This window comes from Pristiophorus japonicus, chromosome 5 (assembly GCF_044704955.1).
Source record: "Pristiophorus japonicus isolate sPriJap1 chromosome 5, sPriJap1.hap1, whole genome shotgun sequence".
Lineage (NCBI taxonomy): Eukaryota > Metazoa > Chordata > Chondrichthyes > Pristiophoridae > Pristiophorus > Pristiophorus japonicus.
The window spans coordinates 294630076-294645617 of record NC_091981.1 but is presented as its reverse complement, the minus strand read 5'-3'; the positions used below and the strand labels follow the sequence as shown (position 1 = coordinate 294645617).

Sequence of the window (15542 nt, the reverse complement as noted above, 5' to 3'; positions counted from 1 at the left end):
GGGGCCTCCCTGGGGGCATTTCCCAGCTGAGCATACGTCGTGCACCTGCGAACCCAGTGTTCCAGGTCTGAGTCAATTCCCGGTCACCGTACATGTGACCGGGCAATGGCCTTCATTAGCACGATGCCTGGGTGCTCGCTGTGGAGTTCCCTGATGAATGCTTCCCTTCCTTTCTGGGGCAAGACTACCCGGCTGCCCCATAGCAGGCAGTCGGCTTGGATGGAGAGCTCATCCATCCGTCTGTGAAACGGCCTGACCTCCTCGGGGCACACTCAGTGTGCAGGCACCCAATCCCCAGTCAGGACACATTTCTTTATCAGGGATAGGAGGGGATCTCTGTTGGTCCAGATTTTGATATGGTGGGCTGTGATGGGGGAGCCTGCGGTGTTGAAAGCCTCAACGGCCATGACCATCTCCGACGCCCCTCAGTGGTCACCAGTGGGAGCCTGCTGAGCGCGTTAGCGCAATTTTCGGTGCCTGGCCGGTGCCGTATGGTGTAGTCATATGCAGCCAGCGTGAGGGCCCACCGCTGTATGCGAGCTGATGCATTGGCTTTGACAGCCTTGCTGTTGGACAACAGGGATGTTAACTGTTTGTGGTCCATTTCTAACTCGAACCTTCTGCCGAAAAGGTACTGGTGCATCTTTTTCACCCCGTAGACACATGCGAGTGCCTCCTTTTCAACCATCCCATATTCCCGTTCTGCCTGGGAGAGCAACCTGGAGGCATAAGCCACAGGTTGGAGTTGGCCCTCATCATTACTCTGCTGCAACGCGCACCCAACCCCATAGGATGATGCATCACACGTTAAAACCAGTTTCTTACAGGGGTTGTACAAGGTCAGCAGCTTGTTCGAACAAAACAAATTCCATGCCCGATGGAAAGCCCATTCCTGACAGTCCCCCCAAAACCATTCACAACCCTTAAGCAGCAGCATGTGCAGCGGCTCCAACAATGTGCTTAAGTTCAGCAGAAAGTTCCTGAAGTAGTTCATTAGTCCCAGAAATGATCGCAACTCCGATGTGTTTTTGGATTCCGTAGGCCGGATCCCGTCTGCGGCAACCCTTCTTCCCAAAAACTCAATCTCTGGGGCCAAAAACACACACTTGGACTTCTTTAGTCGCAAGCCTACCCGGTCCAGTTGGCGTTGCACCTCCTCCAGGTTGTGGAGGTGTTCCTCGGTGTCTCGACCCGTGATAAGGATGTCATCTTGGAATACAATTGTTCCAGGGATTGAATTAAGCAAGCTTTCCATGTTCCTCTGGAAGATAGCAGCCGCTGAACGAATGCCAAACGGACACCTGTTGTAAACGAATAGCCCCTTGTGTGTAGTGATGGTGGTCAGAAGCTTGGATTCTTCAGCCAGTTCCTGAGTCATGTAGGCTGAAATGAGGTCCAACTTGGTGAACAGCTTGCCACCTGCCAGCGTGGCAAAAAGATCCTCCACTCTCGGAAGCGGGTATTGGTCCTGTAGTGACACTCGGTTGATGGTGGCCTTGTAGTCGCCACAAATCCTGATCGAGTCATCCGCTTTAAGGACAGGAACGATGGGGCTTGCCCAGTCACTGAATTCAGCAGGCGAAAATATACCCTCTCTTAGCAACCTGTCCAACTCACTCTCAATTCTATCACGCATCACATACGGCACGGCTCTGGCTTTGTGGTGCACTGATCTGGCGTCCGGGGTGATGCGTATCACTACTTTGGTGCCCTTAAAGGTCCCGACACCTGGTTGAAAAAGTGGCTTGAATTTCTGTAGGACCTGTGAGCATGAACTTCGCTCCACAGATGAAATGGCGTGCACACCCCCCCATTTCCAGTTCATCTCGGCTAGCCAGCTCCTCCCCAAGAGCGCGGGACCATTCCCCGGGACAATCCAGAATGGCAGCCGGTTCTCCGATCCATTGTGTGTGACCACTAAGTTTGCACTGCCTAGTACTGGGATGATCTCTCTGGTGTACGTCCATAGCTGCGTGTCAATGCATTCCAGTTTGGGCCTGTTAGCTTTGAGTGGCCATAGTTTTTCAAATTGTTGGGCACTCATAAGTGACTGGCTGGTTCCTGTGTCCAGCTCCATGCGTACCGGGATGTCATTTAATAGAACTTTCATCATCATAGGTGGCGTTTTGGTATACAAGCTGTGGACGTCTGCCACATGAACCCGCTGGACTTCAGCGTCTATAGCTTTGCCCCAAGCATCACCCTGCCTTGCAGACCCCTCGTCTGGTTCCTCTGCCTTGTAAACTAGCCTTGCTACGAGCTTTCTGCACATTCTGACCAGATGTCCACTGAAGTTACAGTTTCTACAGATAAATTGTTGAAACCTACAGGTTTTCGCAGCATGTCTGCCACTGCACCTCCAGCATGAGCTGAGATTGTTGTGAACAAAGGAACTGTTACCAGGCATTCCTCTCTGATTGTCTCTTTGATTACTCCTGAGCACTCTGTTGCTGAGTGTCAATGGTCCTATTCCGGGACACATTGTCCCTTGTGATGGCGTGAATTGCCGATCCCCCTGCCATTGTTGGTGGCCCACCCTAGAGCCTGTTGCTGCCTGGGCAGTGTCGAATGCCCTTGCCTGTCTGCGGGGTTCTGTGTCTCATTTACAATGTTGACTCCCTGGTCCATCGCCACATTGGAACCAGGGCTGCGCTTCCCCTGCCATGAAGGTCTGAGCTATCAGCGTTGCCCTTTCCAAAGTCAAGTCCTTGGTCTCAATAAGCTTCCTGAAAATCCTGGCATGACCAATGCCCTCAATGAAGAAATCCCTTAACATCTCCCCCCTGCAGGCATCTGTGAACTTACAGAGGCTGGCCAAATGCCGAAGGTCCGCAACGAAGTCCGGTATGCTTTGTCCCTCCCAACGTCGATGTGTATAGAACCGATGCCGGGTCATGTGTATACTGCTCGCCAGTTTGAGGTGCTCACCGATCAGAGTGCTGAGCTCTTCAAAGGACTTGTCCGCTGGCTTCTCGGGTGTGAGCAGATCTTTCATCAGCGCATACGTCTTGGATCCATAGCTGGTCAGTAGATGCGCCCTCCGCTTGCCAGCCGCTTCCTCTCCCAGCCAGTCCTTTGTGACAAAGCTCTGCTGGAGCCTCTCAACGAAATCGTCCCAGTCCTCACCAACACAGTACCGTTCCTCTGTGCTACCGGTGGCCATCCTCGTTGATTCCCGTTTCTCGTCGCCAAATGTAGTGTCCTTACACCTTACTATAGAATCACACGAGGTATGTACTGCAGACAAGGTCCAAGAAGTGCTGACCCTGCATGGGACCTCCCTTTATATACCTGGATGACCAGGTGAGGAGTGTCTCCCACAAGTTCACCCCCTGTGGTCAAGGTGTGCATTATTCAGGTGTATACAATATACAGTGTTGTTACATAAAGGTTACAGTTATGTGAAGGTTACAAATATGACAGGAAACGCTAGAGTCCATTATTAAGGAAATAGTAGCGGGATGTTTAGAAAATCATAATAAAGTTAAGCAGAGTCAGCATGGTTTTGTGAAAGGGAAATCATGTTTGACAAATTTGCTAGAGTTCTTTGAGGATGTAACGAGAAGGGTGGATAAAGGGGGACCAGTAGATGTAGTGTATTTGGATTTCCAGAAGACATTCGATAAGGTGTCACATAAAAGGTTACTGAGCAAGATGAGAGCTCACGGGGTTGGGGGTAATATATTAGCATGGATAGAGAATTGGCTAACCAACAGAAAACAGAGTCGGGAGAAATAGGTCATTTTCAGGTTGGTAAATGGTAAATAGTGGGGTGCCACAGGGATCAGTGCTGTGGCCTCAACTATTTACAATCTTTATTAATGACTTGAGTGAAGGGATCAAGTGTAATGTAGCCAAATTTGCTGATGACACAAAGATAGGTGGGAAAGCAAGTTATGAAGAAGACACAAAGGGGCTGAAATTCAGGATCCCGGGATGGACCGTTACCGTAGGTTTTCAGCGTCCATTCGGCAAAATCGACTGGTCGCCGTGTTCCGGTCGATTGGCCCCCGCGACGCATTTTCAGCACGTGAGTTTCTTCAGCGGTGTGGACCTCGGTACACTTTGCCGTGCTACTTGACACCGCTGGAGGAGGAGAACGGAGGATTCCCGCGATCAGGGGTATTTTTGGTGAAAACTTTTGAGTTCATTTTGTGCATTTCTCTAAGCTGCTTGAGTGGTGTTCATCACTTTTGAGAGTGTTTTGAGGACTTTTAGCTCTCACTGATTAGTGGAGGCCTGTAGGCCTCATTCTGTGTTCCACAGAGGCTTGCTTGTCAGGGACTAGCCTTCACACCGAATGGGCTCAGTGTTGGCAGGGGAACACCTTGTTCACCTTGTCAGATGCAGGTGGCACGCAGGAGAAGGTGGCGCTGTTAGCAACGTGTAGAGGGGCAGCGGGCAAGGGAGGCAGCAGCCATGGCTGGTCAACATCCAGAAGAGCCTGCAGATGTGCGCTGAGCTGCACGCAGAGAGGATGGCCAGAAGGGAGATGGTGTGCGGAGGAGGGTCAAGTACGCTGACCCCCTGCACCACATATTGGACCAGGAGACTTGCCAGCAATAGCCTGCGGAGGAACAGGAAAAAGGCAATCAGCCAGCCGACATGCAAGGTGGCCAGCACAGACCTGGGGGAAGGAGGCCCTACCGTCAAAGGGTCTACTGCCGTCAATTCTCCTTTCTGGAGCTCAGTGATGAGCAATGCTTACAAAGGCTCAGATTTAGAAAGGACGTACTGAGGGAGCTCTGCAATGTCCTGCGCCAAGATCTGGAGCCTCACAAAAGGTTCAGGACTGATCTGACCATTGAGACCAAGGTCACTATCACTCTGAATGTATATGCTACGGGGTATTTCCAGTCTGCGACTGCAGACATCACCATCATCTCCCAATTCTCTGCCCATCGCTCCATCTGGCAGGTCACAGATGCTCTATATAGGGGAAGAGTGGATGCTATCTCCTTCCCGATGACCAGGGAGAAGCAGGTCGATCGGCAGGCCGGATTTATCAATGTGCAGCTGGTATGTGACCACCAGCATAGAATCCTGGTAGTTGATGCCAAGTATCCAGGCAGCAGCCATGATTCATTCATTCTGCGCCAGACCAGTGTGCCCGCCCCCTTCACCGGGCCGAATCAGGATTGCGGATGGCTGCTTGGCGAAAAGGGATATCACCTGTCCATTTGGCTTTTGACTCCACTGTGGAACCCCAGGACAGTGACTGAACATGCCTACAGTGACGCTCATTCTGGCACCAGGTGCATCATCGAGCACTGCATTGGGATCCTCCAGCAGAGGTTCCATGGCCTGGACCGGTCTGGTGGCGCCTTGCAGTACTCTCCTGAACAAGTCTCCATAATCGTGGTGGTCTGCTGCATGCTGCACAATCTGGCCCTCATGAAGGGGCCAGCCAGTGGAGGTCGAGCCAACAGTACCACCTGATGAGGAGGAGGAGGAGGAGGATTCCCGTCGCCACCCAGCCAGGAAGCGTCGTCGCCATCGCAATCCTGCAAGCGAGGTGCAGAAATGTCTCATTGCTGCTCGATTCACATAATCTCATCCTCACGTGATCCTTCAGCTATTTTCCATGGCCATCCCAATGAGTGCCTTCACGCAGAATTGCCCACTCTGAAATGAAACACCTGCCCAAATATACGTGCAAAAAAGAAAGATTTATGACATGATGCAAGTCAGTGCAAAAAGACAACTGAACAAAAAACAATACTAGAAACTAAGATTAAAAACATAATTTTTTAATCTCCTTGTGCATCTCCGTATAACACCTTACGCGTGCCTATCCTACTACTACTCCTCCCATGTCCGTCTCATGGGTCTGGGAAGGCTGCTGCGGTTTTTGTGTCGACGCTACAAGTGTCCTTCTTGGACGCCTTCGACTACCTTTGAGCCTGGAAGGGCCGGGTGCAGACTGGTCAGCACCCTCCTGGGAGGGTTCAGTCTGGCTTGGCTCAGGCGAGGCCATGCGTGGAGGCACTGGCGGAGTGGCAAGTCTGGGGCTACGAATGTTGTGATCCTGAGAGAGCACATCATTAGGATCTCGGTCCGAGGAGCTGAGTCATTCACTGGGGGTGGCACACTACCACCACCACCAAGCTGAGGGAGATCAGGTCGGTGCTGTGGCGCAACACTGGAAAGTCCCCTGTGACCAGAGTTGAACACACCCGCAATGCAACACTTAGGTGTCCGGTGGCATCGAGCTGAGTCTCAAAGCCAGCAGACATGGCAGCAGTTTGATGCTCCATGGCAGCAGTAAGACGCACCATGGCCTGCTGCCCAGAGTGCATAACAGCATTCTGAGCTTCCAGGCCACCCTCTCCAATCCAGCACTGATGCGTTTGTTCCCTCATGCCTATGCTGAAATGACAGCTGCCACATCATCTGCAGGTTGCGGCATCACAGCTGGATCCGCACGGCATCCAGGGAGTCCACCATCGCCTGCACATTGGCAATGATGGGCTCCATGGTGTGCGCAGAGCTGTCGACTATGCGGGAGGCGGACTCCTCCATACTCCTCAACACTTCCGACAGCCTCACTGGCATCCTTGTCAGCGCCCCCAACATCTGCGAATGCATGGACTCCACCCTTTTGTAAGCCGCAACATCGATGGCATCATCTGAGTCCTCCTCCTCAGCAGAACTCCAGTGCGGACTTGCCCCCTGGAGAGATGGCACCTGAGGTTGCCTAGATCCGTCACCATGCTGCAGCCCGCGAGGCTCCGGTGCAACACCCAGTGCAGACCCCTGTACCATATCAACTGTATCAGACCGCGCACTCCCAGTATCTGAGCTGGCGTGTGTTGGTAGAAGCAGTGTCAGTGTCCTCTTCCTCTTCCTCTTCCTCTTCAGTTGCATCCCCAAATGATGGAGTGCTCTTGATACTGTCAGCAGGGCTTGATCCCTCAATGTCCTCACTGCTGCGACTTGAGATGTCTGCTGTGATATGGAGAATGGTCTCAGGCAGGCCTCCAGCTGGTCTGCGCGGTCTCTCCTCGCTCCCCACTGTGCTGGGTGTGCTACCACTCAGTCTGTCATCTGCAAGCATAAATGGGAGAAGGGCTGCCATGAGGAGGTGGTGGGGGATTGACGCATGGAGCCTGCAAATAGCAGTCTTCCAGAAGGAAAGGCATAGTAGGCGCTAGCACATTCAGGTAGAGAGCGTATTAAAGGACGGCCTTACTTACCCATGTTACCTACATCGGCATTGCCAGTACCGCAGGCCACAGGGGGCGTCTCATCTGCAAACATAAATGGGAGAAGGGCTGCCGTGAGGGGGAGGTGAGTGATTGACGCATGGACCCTGCAACTAGCAAAATTCCAGAAGGGAAGGAACAGTAGGCGCTGGCACATTGAAGGAGAGAGCACAATAAAGGAGGGCCCTCACTTACCCACATCGGTGTCAGCAGTACCCTGCCCCACAGGGAAGGCACCATGTCTGCCCACGAGCGCCTCAACCCTCTCCTCCAAAGATGTGAGGACCTGGATGTCTGCCTCACCACCAGCAGTTCTCCATTGCTCCATTCTATTGTGAGACAGTTTATCCTGCCAAACAAAGAATGATTGGTGAGTATCACTTGATGACTCATCAGAAATGAGTGCACAAGTGTTTTTTGTCCCTGACTTGCAGCTGTAAGAGTGAGATGAAAGGGAGCTTCCATTGCAAGAACAACAATGAAATGCTGCTTCAGTGACTAAACAGTGAGGATGGGAACTCAGAGAATGTTGAAGGAGAAGCTCGCAGATGCAAGATCAGCAGTTGGTGGAACAAGTACTCACTTTCATGAGACGGATGGTATCATTGAAGCGTTTTCTGCACTACGTGGGAGTCCTGTGGTGAATGGAGGTGCCTGAAACCTCCTCTGCAATCTCCCTCCATGCATTGCGTAATACCTCACACCTTGGTCTCACCACGTCGGGATAAATCAGTCTCCTCCTGCCCTCGACATTTTGCATGAGGGTCTCCAGCTTGGTGTCAGTAAAGCGGCTTGCCCTCCTTGGTCCACTAGCACCAGGCATCCTGCAACGCTACTCCTTCCCTCCTCAGGGCCTAGCTGCAAACACTAGTCTTTAAGAAGGCCAGGGCGCAGCTGGCTCGTTAGATCCACATTATCAACATTAGTGGTGGCTGGTGTGCAATGGCCACTGCACGTTAAAAAATCCACGCACAGGCATCTTCCACCCTTCAACATGTAGTTTGGGACCTGGAATATTAGGTCCTTCTTTGAAACACCTGTGAACTCATCCCTTTTTGGCGAGGAAGCAAGTAATTCTCGATATGAGGGACCACCTATGATGATGAACAACGTGCTGAATTTCTCAGCAACATGTCAGTCAGCTGAAATTTTTTGCCTTGAATATGTGTTAATCATAGGCACAAGCTGTGCTGAGTCAGCACTTGTAAATTGGGTGTAGCTCCGAAGGTATACCGTTTTTCAGAGCACAGAGTGATCTGCACAGAGAGGTCTTAAACGGAGTGGAGGTAAGCAGAGTGTTTTATCCGGGAATTTGGAAAGAGTGGGATTTCAAAGAAGAGGGGTAGATTAATTAAAAAATTACAAATAGGTAAGTGATATTTCACAGAGGCAGCGGACCTGCGTGGGAGCAGCAACAGAAGCTGAGGCGGAGACTTAAAAGGCAAGGCTCATCAGGCAACATTCAAAAGGGACATCAGAGTTTAAAAGTGACATAGAAACATAGAAAATAGGTGCAGGAGTAGGCCATTCGGCCCTTTGAGCCTGCACCACCATTCAATAAGATCATGGCTGATCATTCCCTCAGTACCCCTTTCCCGCTTTCTCTCCATACCCCTTTCTCTCCATACACCTTGATCTGAGGCCCTTCTTGCCCTGGTTGATCGTCTCGGTGTGAAGGCTGGTGTTGTTGAGTCATTTGTTGGGCCCTCGCTGGGCTGCTGTGCAGCTGGCCTTGCTGGGCTGCCAGTGGTGTGTTGGGCCCTGCAGGGCTGCTGTGGATGATGGGTTCTGCTTCGTGGTCAACCGTGGTGTCGGTTGCCACTGGTTTGTATGTTGGGGGATCAAAAAAGGTAGGATCCAAGATGGGTTGCTCAGGGTAGTCCGTGAATCTGAGTTTGATTTGGTCCAAGTGTTTCTGATGAGTGAGTCCATTTTTAAAGTTTGACCCGAAACACCCTGCTCCCCTCTTTGGCCACGACAATGCTGGGAAGCCACTTGCCCATAATTTAATATAAATACAGGATCATTGACTTCAATCTCGTATGACACATTTGAGCTATCATGGTATGCATTTTGTTGAAGCCGTCTGTTCTCTACCTGTTCATGTAGATCAGGGTGAACTAACGAGAGCCTTGTCTCAAGTGCTCTTTTCATGAACAGTTCAGCAGGTAGGATCCCAGTGAATGAGTGTGGTCTCATGCGGTAGCTAAGCAGGACTCGGGATAGGCGAGTCTGCAATGAGCCTTCAGTTACCCTCTTCAAGCCTTGCTTGATGGTTTGCACTGCTCTCTCTGCCTGACCATTGGACGCTGGTTTAAATGGCGCAGATGTAACATGTTTGATCCTGTTACGGGTCATAAATTCTTTGAACTCAGCACTGGTAAAACATGGCCTGTTGTCGCTCACCAGGACATCGGATAAGCCATGTGTGGCAAACATGGCCTGCAGGCTTTCAGTGGTGGCAGCAGACGTGCTAACCGACATTATCTCACATTCAATCCACTTGGAGTACGCGTCTACAACCACAAGGAACATTTTACCCAAGAACGGGCCTGCATAGTCGACGTGTACCCGAGACGACGGTTTGGAGGGCCAAGACCATAAACTTAGCGCCGCCTCCCTGGGTACATTGCTTAACTGCGAGCATGTATTGCATTTGTGAATGCAGGACTCTTAAGTCCGCATCGATGCCAGGCCACCACACATGGGATCTGGCTATCGCTTTCATCATTACGATGCTGGGTGGGTACTGAGGAGATCATTGATGAAGGTATCTCTGCCCTTCTTCGGGACCACTACTCGATTGTCCCACAGAAGGCAATCTGCCTGTATAGACATTTCATCTTTGCGCCGCTGGAACGGCTTTATCTCTTCCTGCATTTCCACTGGGACACTGGACCAGCTCCCGCGAAGCACACCGCTTTTGACTAGATATAATAAGGGGTCCTGGCTCGTCCAGGTTTTGATCTGCCGGGCAGTGAAGGGTGATTGCTCACTCTCAAATACTTCCATAACCATGGCTAGATCTGCGGGCTGCGCCATTTGCACCCCCGTGGTGGGCAATGGCAGCCTACTGAGAGCATCAGCACAGTTTTTTGTGCCTGGCCTGTGGCGGATGGTGTAGTTGTATGCGGACAACGTGAGCGTCCATCTCTGGATGCGGGCCGATGCATTGGTATTTATTCCTATGCTCTCGGAAAACAGGGATATAAGTGGCTTATGGTCAGTTTCCAATTCGAATTTTAGCCCAAACAGGTAATGATACATTTTCTTTATCCCATAGACACACGCTAATGCTTCTTTTTCGATCATGCTGTAAGCTCTCTCAGCCTTAGTCAGACCCTGGATGCATAAGCAACCGGTTGCAGTCTCCTGAAATCATTAACTTGTTGCAATACACACTCGACGCCATATGACGACGCAACACATGCTAGTACCAAACGCTTACATGGATCATACAACACAAGCAATTTGTTTGAGCATAACAATTTTCTCGCTTTTACAAAGGCATTTTCTTGGCTTTTGCCCCAAACCCATTCGCCCCCTTTTCGTAGTAAGACATGTGGTTCCAGCAGGGTGCTGAGACCCGGTAAGAAGTTACCAAAGTAGTTCAAGAGTCCCATGAACGACCGCAGCTCCATCACGTTCTGTGGCCTCGGTGCGTTCTCGATTGCCTCCGTCTTCATGTTGGTGGGCCTGATGCCATCCGCCGCAATCCTCCTTCCCAAGAACTCCACTTCAGGCGCCAGGAAAACGCACTTCGAGCATTTTAAACTGAGCCCCACGCGGTTGAGCCGACTAAGAACCACCCTCAGGTTCTTCAGATGCTCGACTGTGTTCTGACCTGTGACCAAGATGTCATCCTGGAAGACCACGGTGTGCAGGACCGACTTCCATGTTTTTCTGGAATATCGCCGCCGCTGATCGGATTCCAAACCGGCATCTGTTATAAACAAAAAAACCTTTATGCGTGTTGATGCAGTTGAGGACATTCGATGATTCCTCCAGTTCCTGCGTCATGTCGGCTGAGGTCAGGTTCATCTTCGTGAACGTCTTTCCTCCCGCCAGTGTTGCAAAGAGGTCGTCGGCTTTTGGAAGTGGGTATTGGTCCTGCAGGGAGAAATGATTGATAGTTACTTTGTAATCGCCACAGATTCCGACGGTGCCGTCTCCCTTGAGGACTGGGACAATAGGACTGGCCCACTCGCTGAACTCGATCGGTGAGATGATGCCCTCTCTTTGTAGCCGGTCGAGCTCGCTTTCTACCCTTTCATCATGTACAGTACTGCTCTCGCCTTGTGATGGATGGGTCGCGCCCCCGGAATTAGGTGGATCTGCACTTTTGCTCCTTGGAATTTCCCGATGCCTGGTTCGAACAGCGAAGGAAATTTGTTTAAGAATTGTGCACACGAAGTGTCATCAGCGGGCGATAGCGCTCGGATGTCGTCCCAGTTCCAGCGTATCTTTTCCAGCCAGCTCCTGCTGAGCAGCGTGGGACCATCACCCGGTACCACCCAGAGTGGTAGCTTGTGCACTGCTCCATTGTAGGAGACCTTTACGATAGCACTGCCAATTACAGGAATCAGTTCTTTCATGCAAGTTCTTAGTTTCGTGCGAATTGGAGTTAAGACTGGCCTTAAGGCCTTGTTGCACCACAACCTTTCGAAAGTCTTTTTGCCCATGATGGACTGGCTCGCGCCCGTGTCCAGCTCCATTGACACCGGGAGTCCATTTAGTTCAAACTTCAGCATTATCGGGGGACAATTCGTGGTGAATGTGTGCAGCCCATGTACCTCTGCCTCCTCTATCAGAGGTTCTGTTTCGTCGTGATCCTCCGTGGATCTGTCCTCTTCTGCAACGTGGTGGTTTGCAGGTTTAGCAGGCCTAGCAGCTCGCCTGCACACACGTTGAATGTGTCCCATTGTTTTACAGCCCTTGCAAATGTATCCTTTGAATCAGCATGAATGGAAATGATGATCACCCCCGCAGCGCCAACAAGGTGTAAATGGTCTTGCATTCATCACCCTTGATGCTGGACTCTGAGACATCTGCTGATGTGTAGCTGGAGGCATGTGTGACCTGCCCTGTCCATTATAATTCAAAAACAACATTACTTTGTTCAGAGTACTTGTAGCAGCACTTGTGTGCTGAGAGATTTGCTTAGTATTGTCACTGGTGGCAATGAACGCCTGGGCTATCGCTATGGCCTTACTCAAGGTTGGGGTCGCCACAGTCAAAAGTTTGCGAGATATGGTTTCGTGGCCAATGCCAAGTACGAAAAAGTCTCTGAGCATGTGCTCCAAATGTCTTTCAAATTCGCAATGTCATGCAAGGCGTCTTAGCTCGGTGACATGACTCGCCACTTCCTGGCCTTCAGATCTTTTGTAGGTGCAGAAGCGGTACCTCGCCATCAGAACGCTTTCCTTCGAGTTCAAATGCTCTCGGACCAGTGTGCACAAATCGTTGTACGACTTCTCCGTGGGTTTCGCTGGAGACAGCAGATTCTTCATGAGGCCATATGTTGGTGCACCACAGACGGTGAGGAGGATCGCTCTACGTTTGGCAGCGCTCTCTTCCCCATCTAGTTCGTTGGCCACGAAGTATTGGTCGAGTTGCTCCACAAAAGTTTCCCAATCATCTCCCTCCGAGAATTTCTCCAGGATGCCCACTGTTCTCTGCATCTTTGGGTTCGCTATCTGTATCTCGTCGCTAGTTGTAGTGTATGGAGAAAGAGTCAGACTGAACACTGAGCTCAAAGTAAAGTGTGACCTTAGTCTTTTATTGCAGGTCTCCAGAGTGTCTCTCCAACCTGTACTCTTAAAGACCTGTGCTCCCAAGGGATTATGAGATCCCTTGGGACACCGGGGAATGAGCCCTCTGGTGGCTGTACAGAGTATATACAAGTCCAGATACATAACACGACCCATCCATCACAAGGCGAAAGCGATACTGTACATGATAAGAGAGAGGGTGGAGATCGAGCTGTACCTGCTGCAAAGAGAGAGCATCATTTTGCCGATCGAATTCAACGAGTGGGCCAGTGCGATTGTTCAAGTCCTCAAGGAAGACGGCACTGTCAGAATCTGTGGTGATTACAAAGTAACTATCAATCGTTTCTCTCTGCAGGATCAATACCCGCTACCAAAGGTAGACGACCTATTTGCGACGCTGGCGGGAGGAAAAACGTTCACGAAGCTGGATTTGATCTCGGCCTACATGACACAAGAGCTGGAGGAATCATAGAAGTGTCTCACCTGCATTAACACGCACAAAGATCTCTTCATTAACAACAGGTGCCCGTTTGGGATTCGATCAGCCGCGGCGATATTCCAGAGGAACATGGAAAGCTTACTGAAGTCGGTCCCGCACACCGTGATCTTCCAGGACGACATCTTGGTTACAGGTCGGGACACCGTTGAGCATCTACAGAACCTGGAGGAGGTTCTTAGTTGGCTCTGAGGCTCAGGCTAAGACGCTAGAAGTGCGTTTTTCTGGCGCCTGAAGTGGAGTTCCTGGGGAGAAGAATCGCAGCGGATGGCATCAAGCCTACCGATTCGAAGACGGAGGCAATCAAGAACGCACAGAACGTGATGGAGCTGCGGTCGTTTCTAGGACTCCTGAACTACTTTGATAACTTCTTAGCACACTGTTAGAACCACTGCACTCTTTACTGCGTAAAGGAAATGAATGGGTATGGGGTAAAAGCCAAGAAAATGCCTTTGTAAAAGCTAGAAAACTGTTATGCTCAAACAAATTGCTTGTGTTGTATGATCCATGTAAGCGTTTGATACTAGCATGTGATACGTCGTCATACGGTGTCGGGTGTGTATTGCAACAAGCTAATGAATCTGGGAAATTGCAACTGGTTGCTTATGTCAGAAATCTGTCCAAGGCTGAGAAGGCCTACAGCATGATCGAAAAAGAAGCATTAGCTTGTGTTTATGAGGTAAAGAAAATGCATCAATATCTGTGTGGGCTCAAATTTGAATTGGAAACCGACCATAAGCCACTGATATCCCTCTTTTCTGAAAGTAAGGGGGTAAATACAAATGCATCGGCCCGCATCCAGAGATGGGCGCTCATGTTGTCCGTATACAACTATGCCATCCGCCACAGGCCAGGCACAGAAAACTGTGCCGATGCTCTCAGTAGGCTGCCAATGCCCACCACGGGGGTGGAGATGGCACAGCCCGCAGATTTAGTTATGGTAATGGAAGCATTTGAGAGTGAGCAATCATCTGTTATCGCCCGACAGATTCGAACCTGGATGAGCCAGTACCCCTTACTGTCCTTAGTAAAAAATCTGTGTGCTCCACGGGAGTTGGTCTAGTGTCCTGTTAGAAATGCAGGAAGAAATAAAGCCGTACCAGCGGCGCAAAGATGAAATGTCTATACAGGCAGATTGCCTTCTGTGGGGTAATCGGGTCGAGGTACCAAAAAAGGGCAGGGTCACTTTCATTAGTGATCTCCACAGTACCCATCCAGGCATTGTAATGATGAAAGCGATAGCCAAATCCCACGTATTGTGGCCCGGAATCGATGCAGATTTAGAGTCCTGCGTAACACATGTTCACAGTTAAGCAATGCATCCAGGGAGGCGCCACTAAGTTTATGGTCTTGGCCCTCCAAACCGTGGTCCAAGGTCGACTATGCAGGCCCGTTCTTGGGAAAAATTTTCCCAGTGGTTATAAATGCGTACTCCAAATGGATTGAATGTGAGATAATGTCGACAAGCACGTCCGCTGCCATCATTGAAAGCATGCGGGCCATGTTTGTCACGCACGGCCTGCCTGATGTCCTTGTGAGTGACAATGGGCCGTGCTTCACCAGTGCCGAGTTCAAAGAGTTTATGACCCGTAATGGGCTCAAACATGTCACATCTGCCCCGTTTAAACCAGCGTCCAATGGTCAGGCAGGGAGAGCAGTGCAAACCATCAAGCAGAGCTTGAAGAGGGTAACTAAAGGCTCACTGCAGACTCGCCTATCCCGAGTCCTGCTTAGTTATCGCACAAGACCCCATTCGCTCACTGGGGTTCCCCCGCTGAACTGCTCAAGAAAAGGGCACTTAAGACAAGGCTCACATCAGTCCACCCTGATCTACACGAACAGGTAGAGAGCCGGCGGCTTCAACAGAATACATATCATGATCGTGCAAATGTGTCACGCGAAGTCGAGATTAATGATCCTGTTTTTGTGCTGCCTATGGACAAGGTCCCAAGTGGCTTCCAGGCACTGTCGTGGTCAAAAAGGGGAGTAGGGTGTTTCTGGTCAAACTTTCAAATGGACTCTGTAATGTCCTTACACACTACTATAAATTCACACGAGGCACATCCTGCA

General features: G+C 50.6%; 2 protein-coding genes across 20 annotated transcripts in view; both read left to right on the top strand.

Annotated features, from left to right (window-relative positions):
• Positions 1-15542, top strand: part of LOC139264761 (uncharacterized) — a 460034-nt gene that overhangs the window by 81638 nt on the left and 362854 nt on the right. The gene's annotated exons all lie outside the window — the stretch shown is intronic.
• Positions 4606-5439, top strand: LOC139264174 (putative nuclease HARBI1). Its single transcript, XM_070880258.1, has one exon. It carries the CDS (start codon positions 4606-4608, stop codon positions 5437-5439), a length of 834 nt encoding a protein of 277 aa, XP_070736359.1.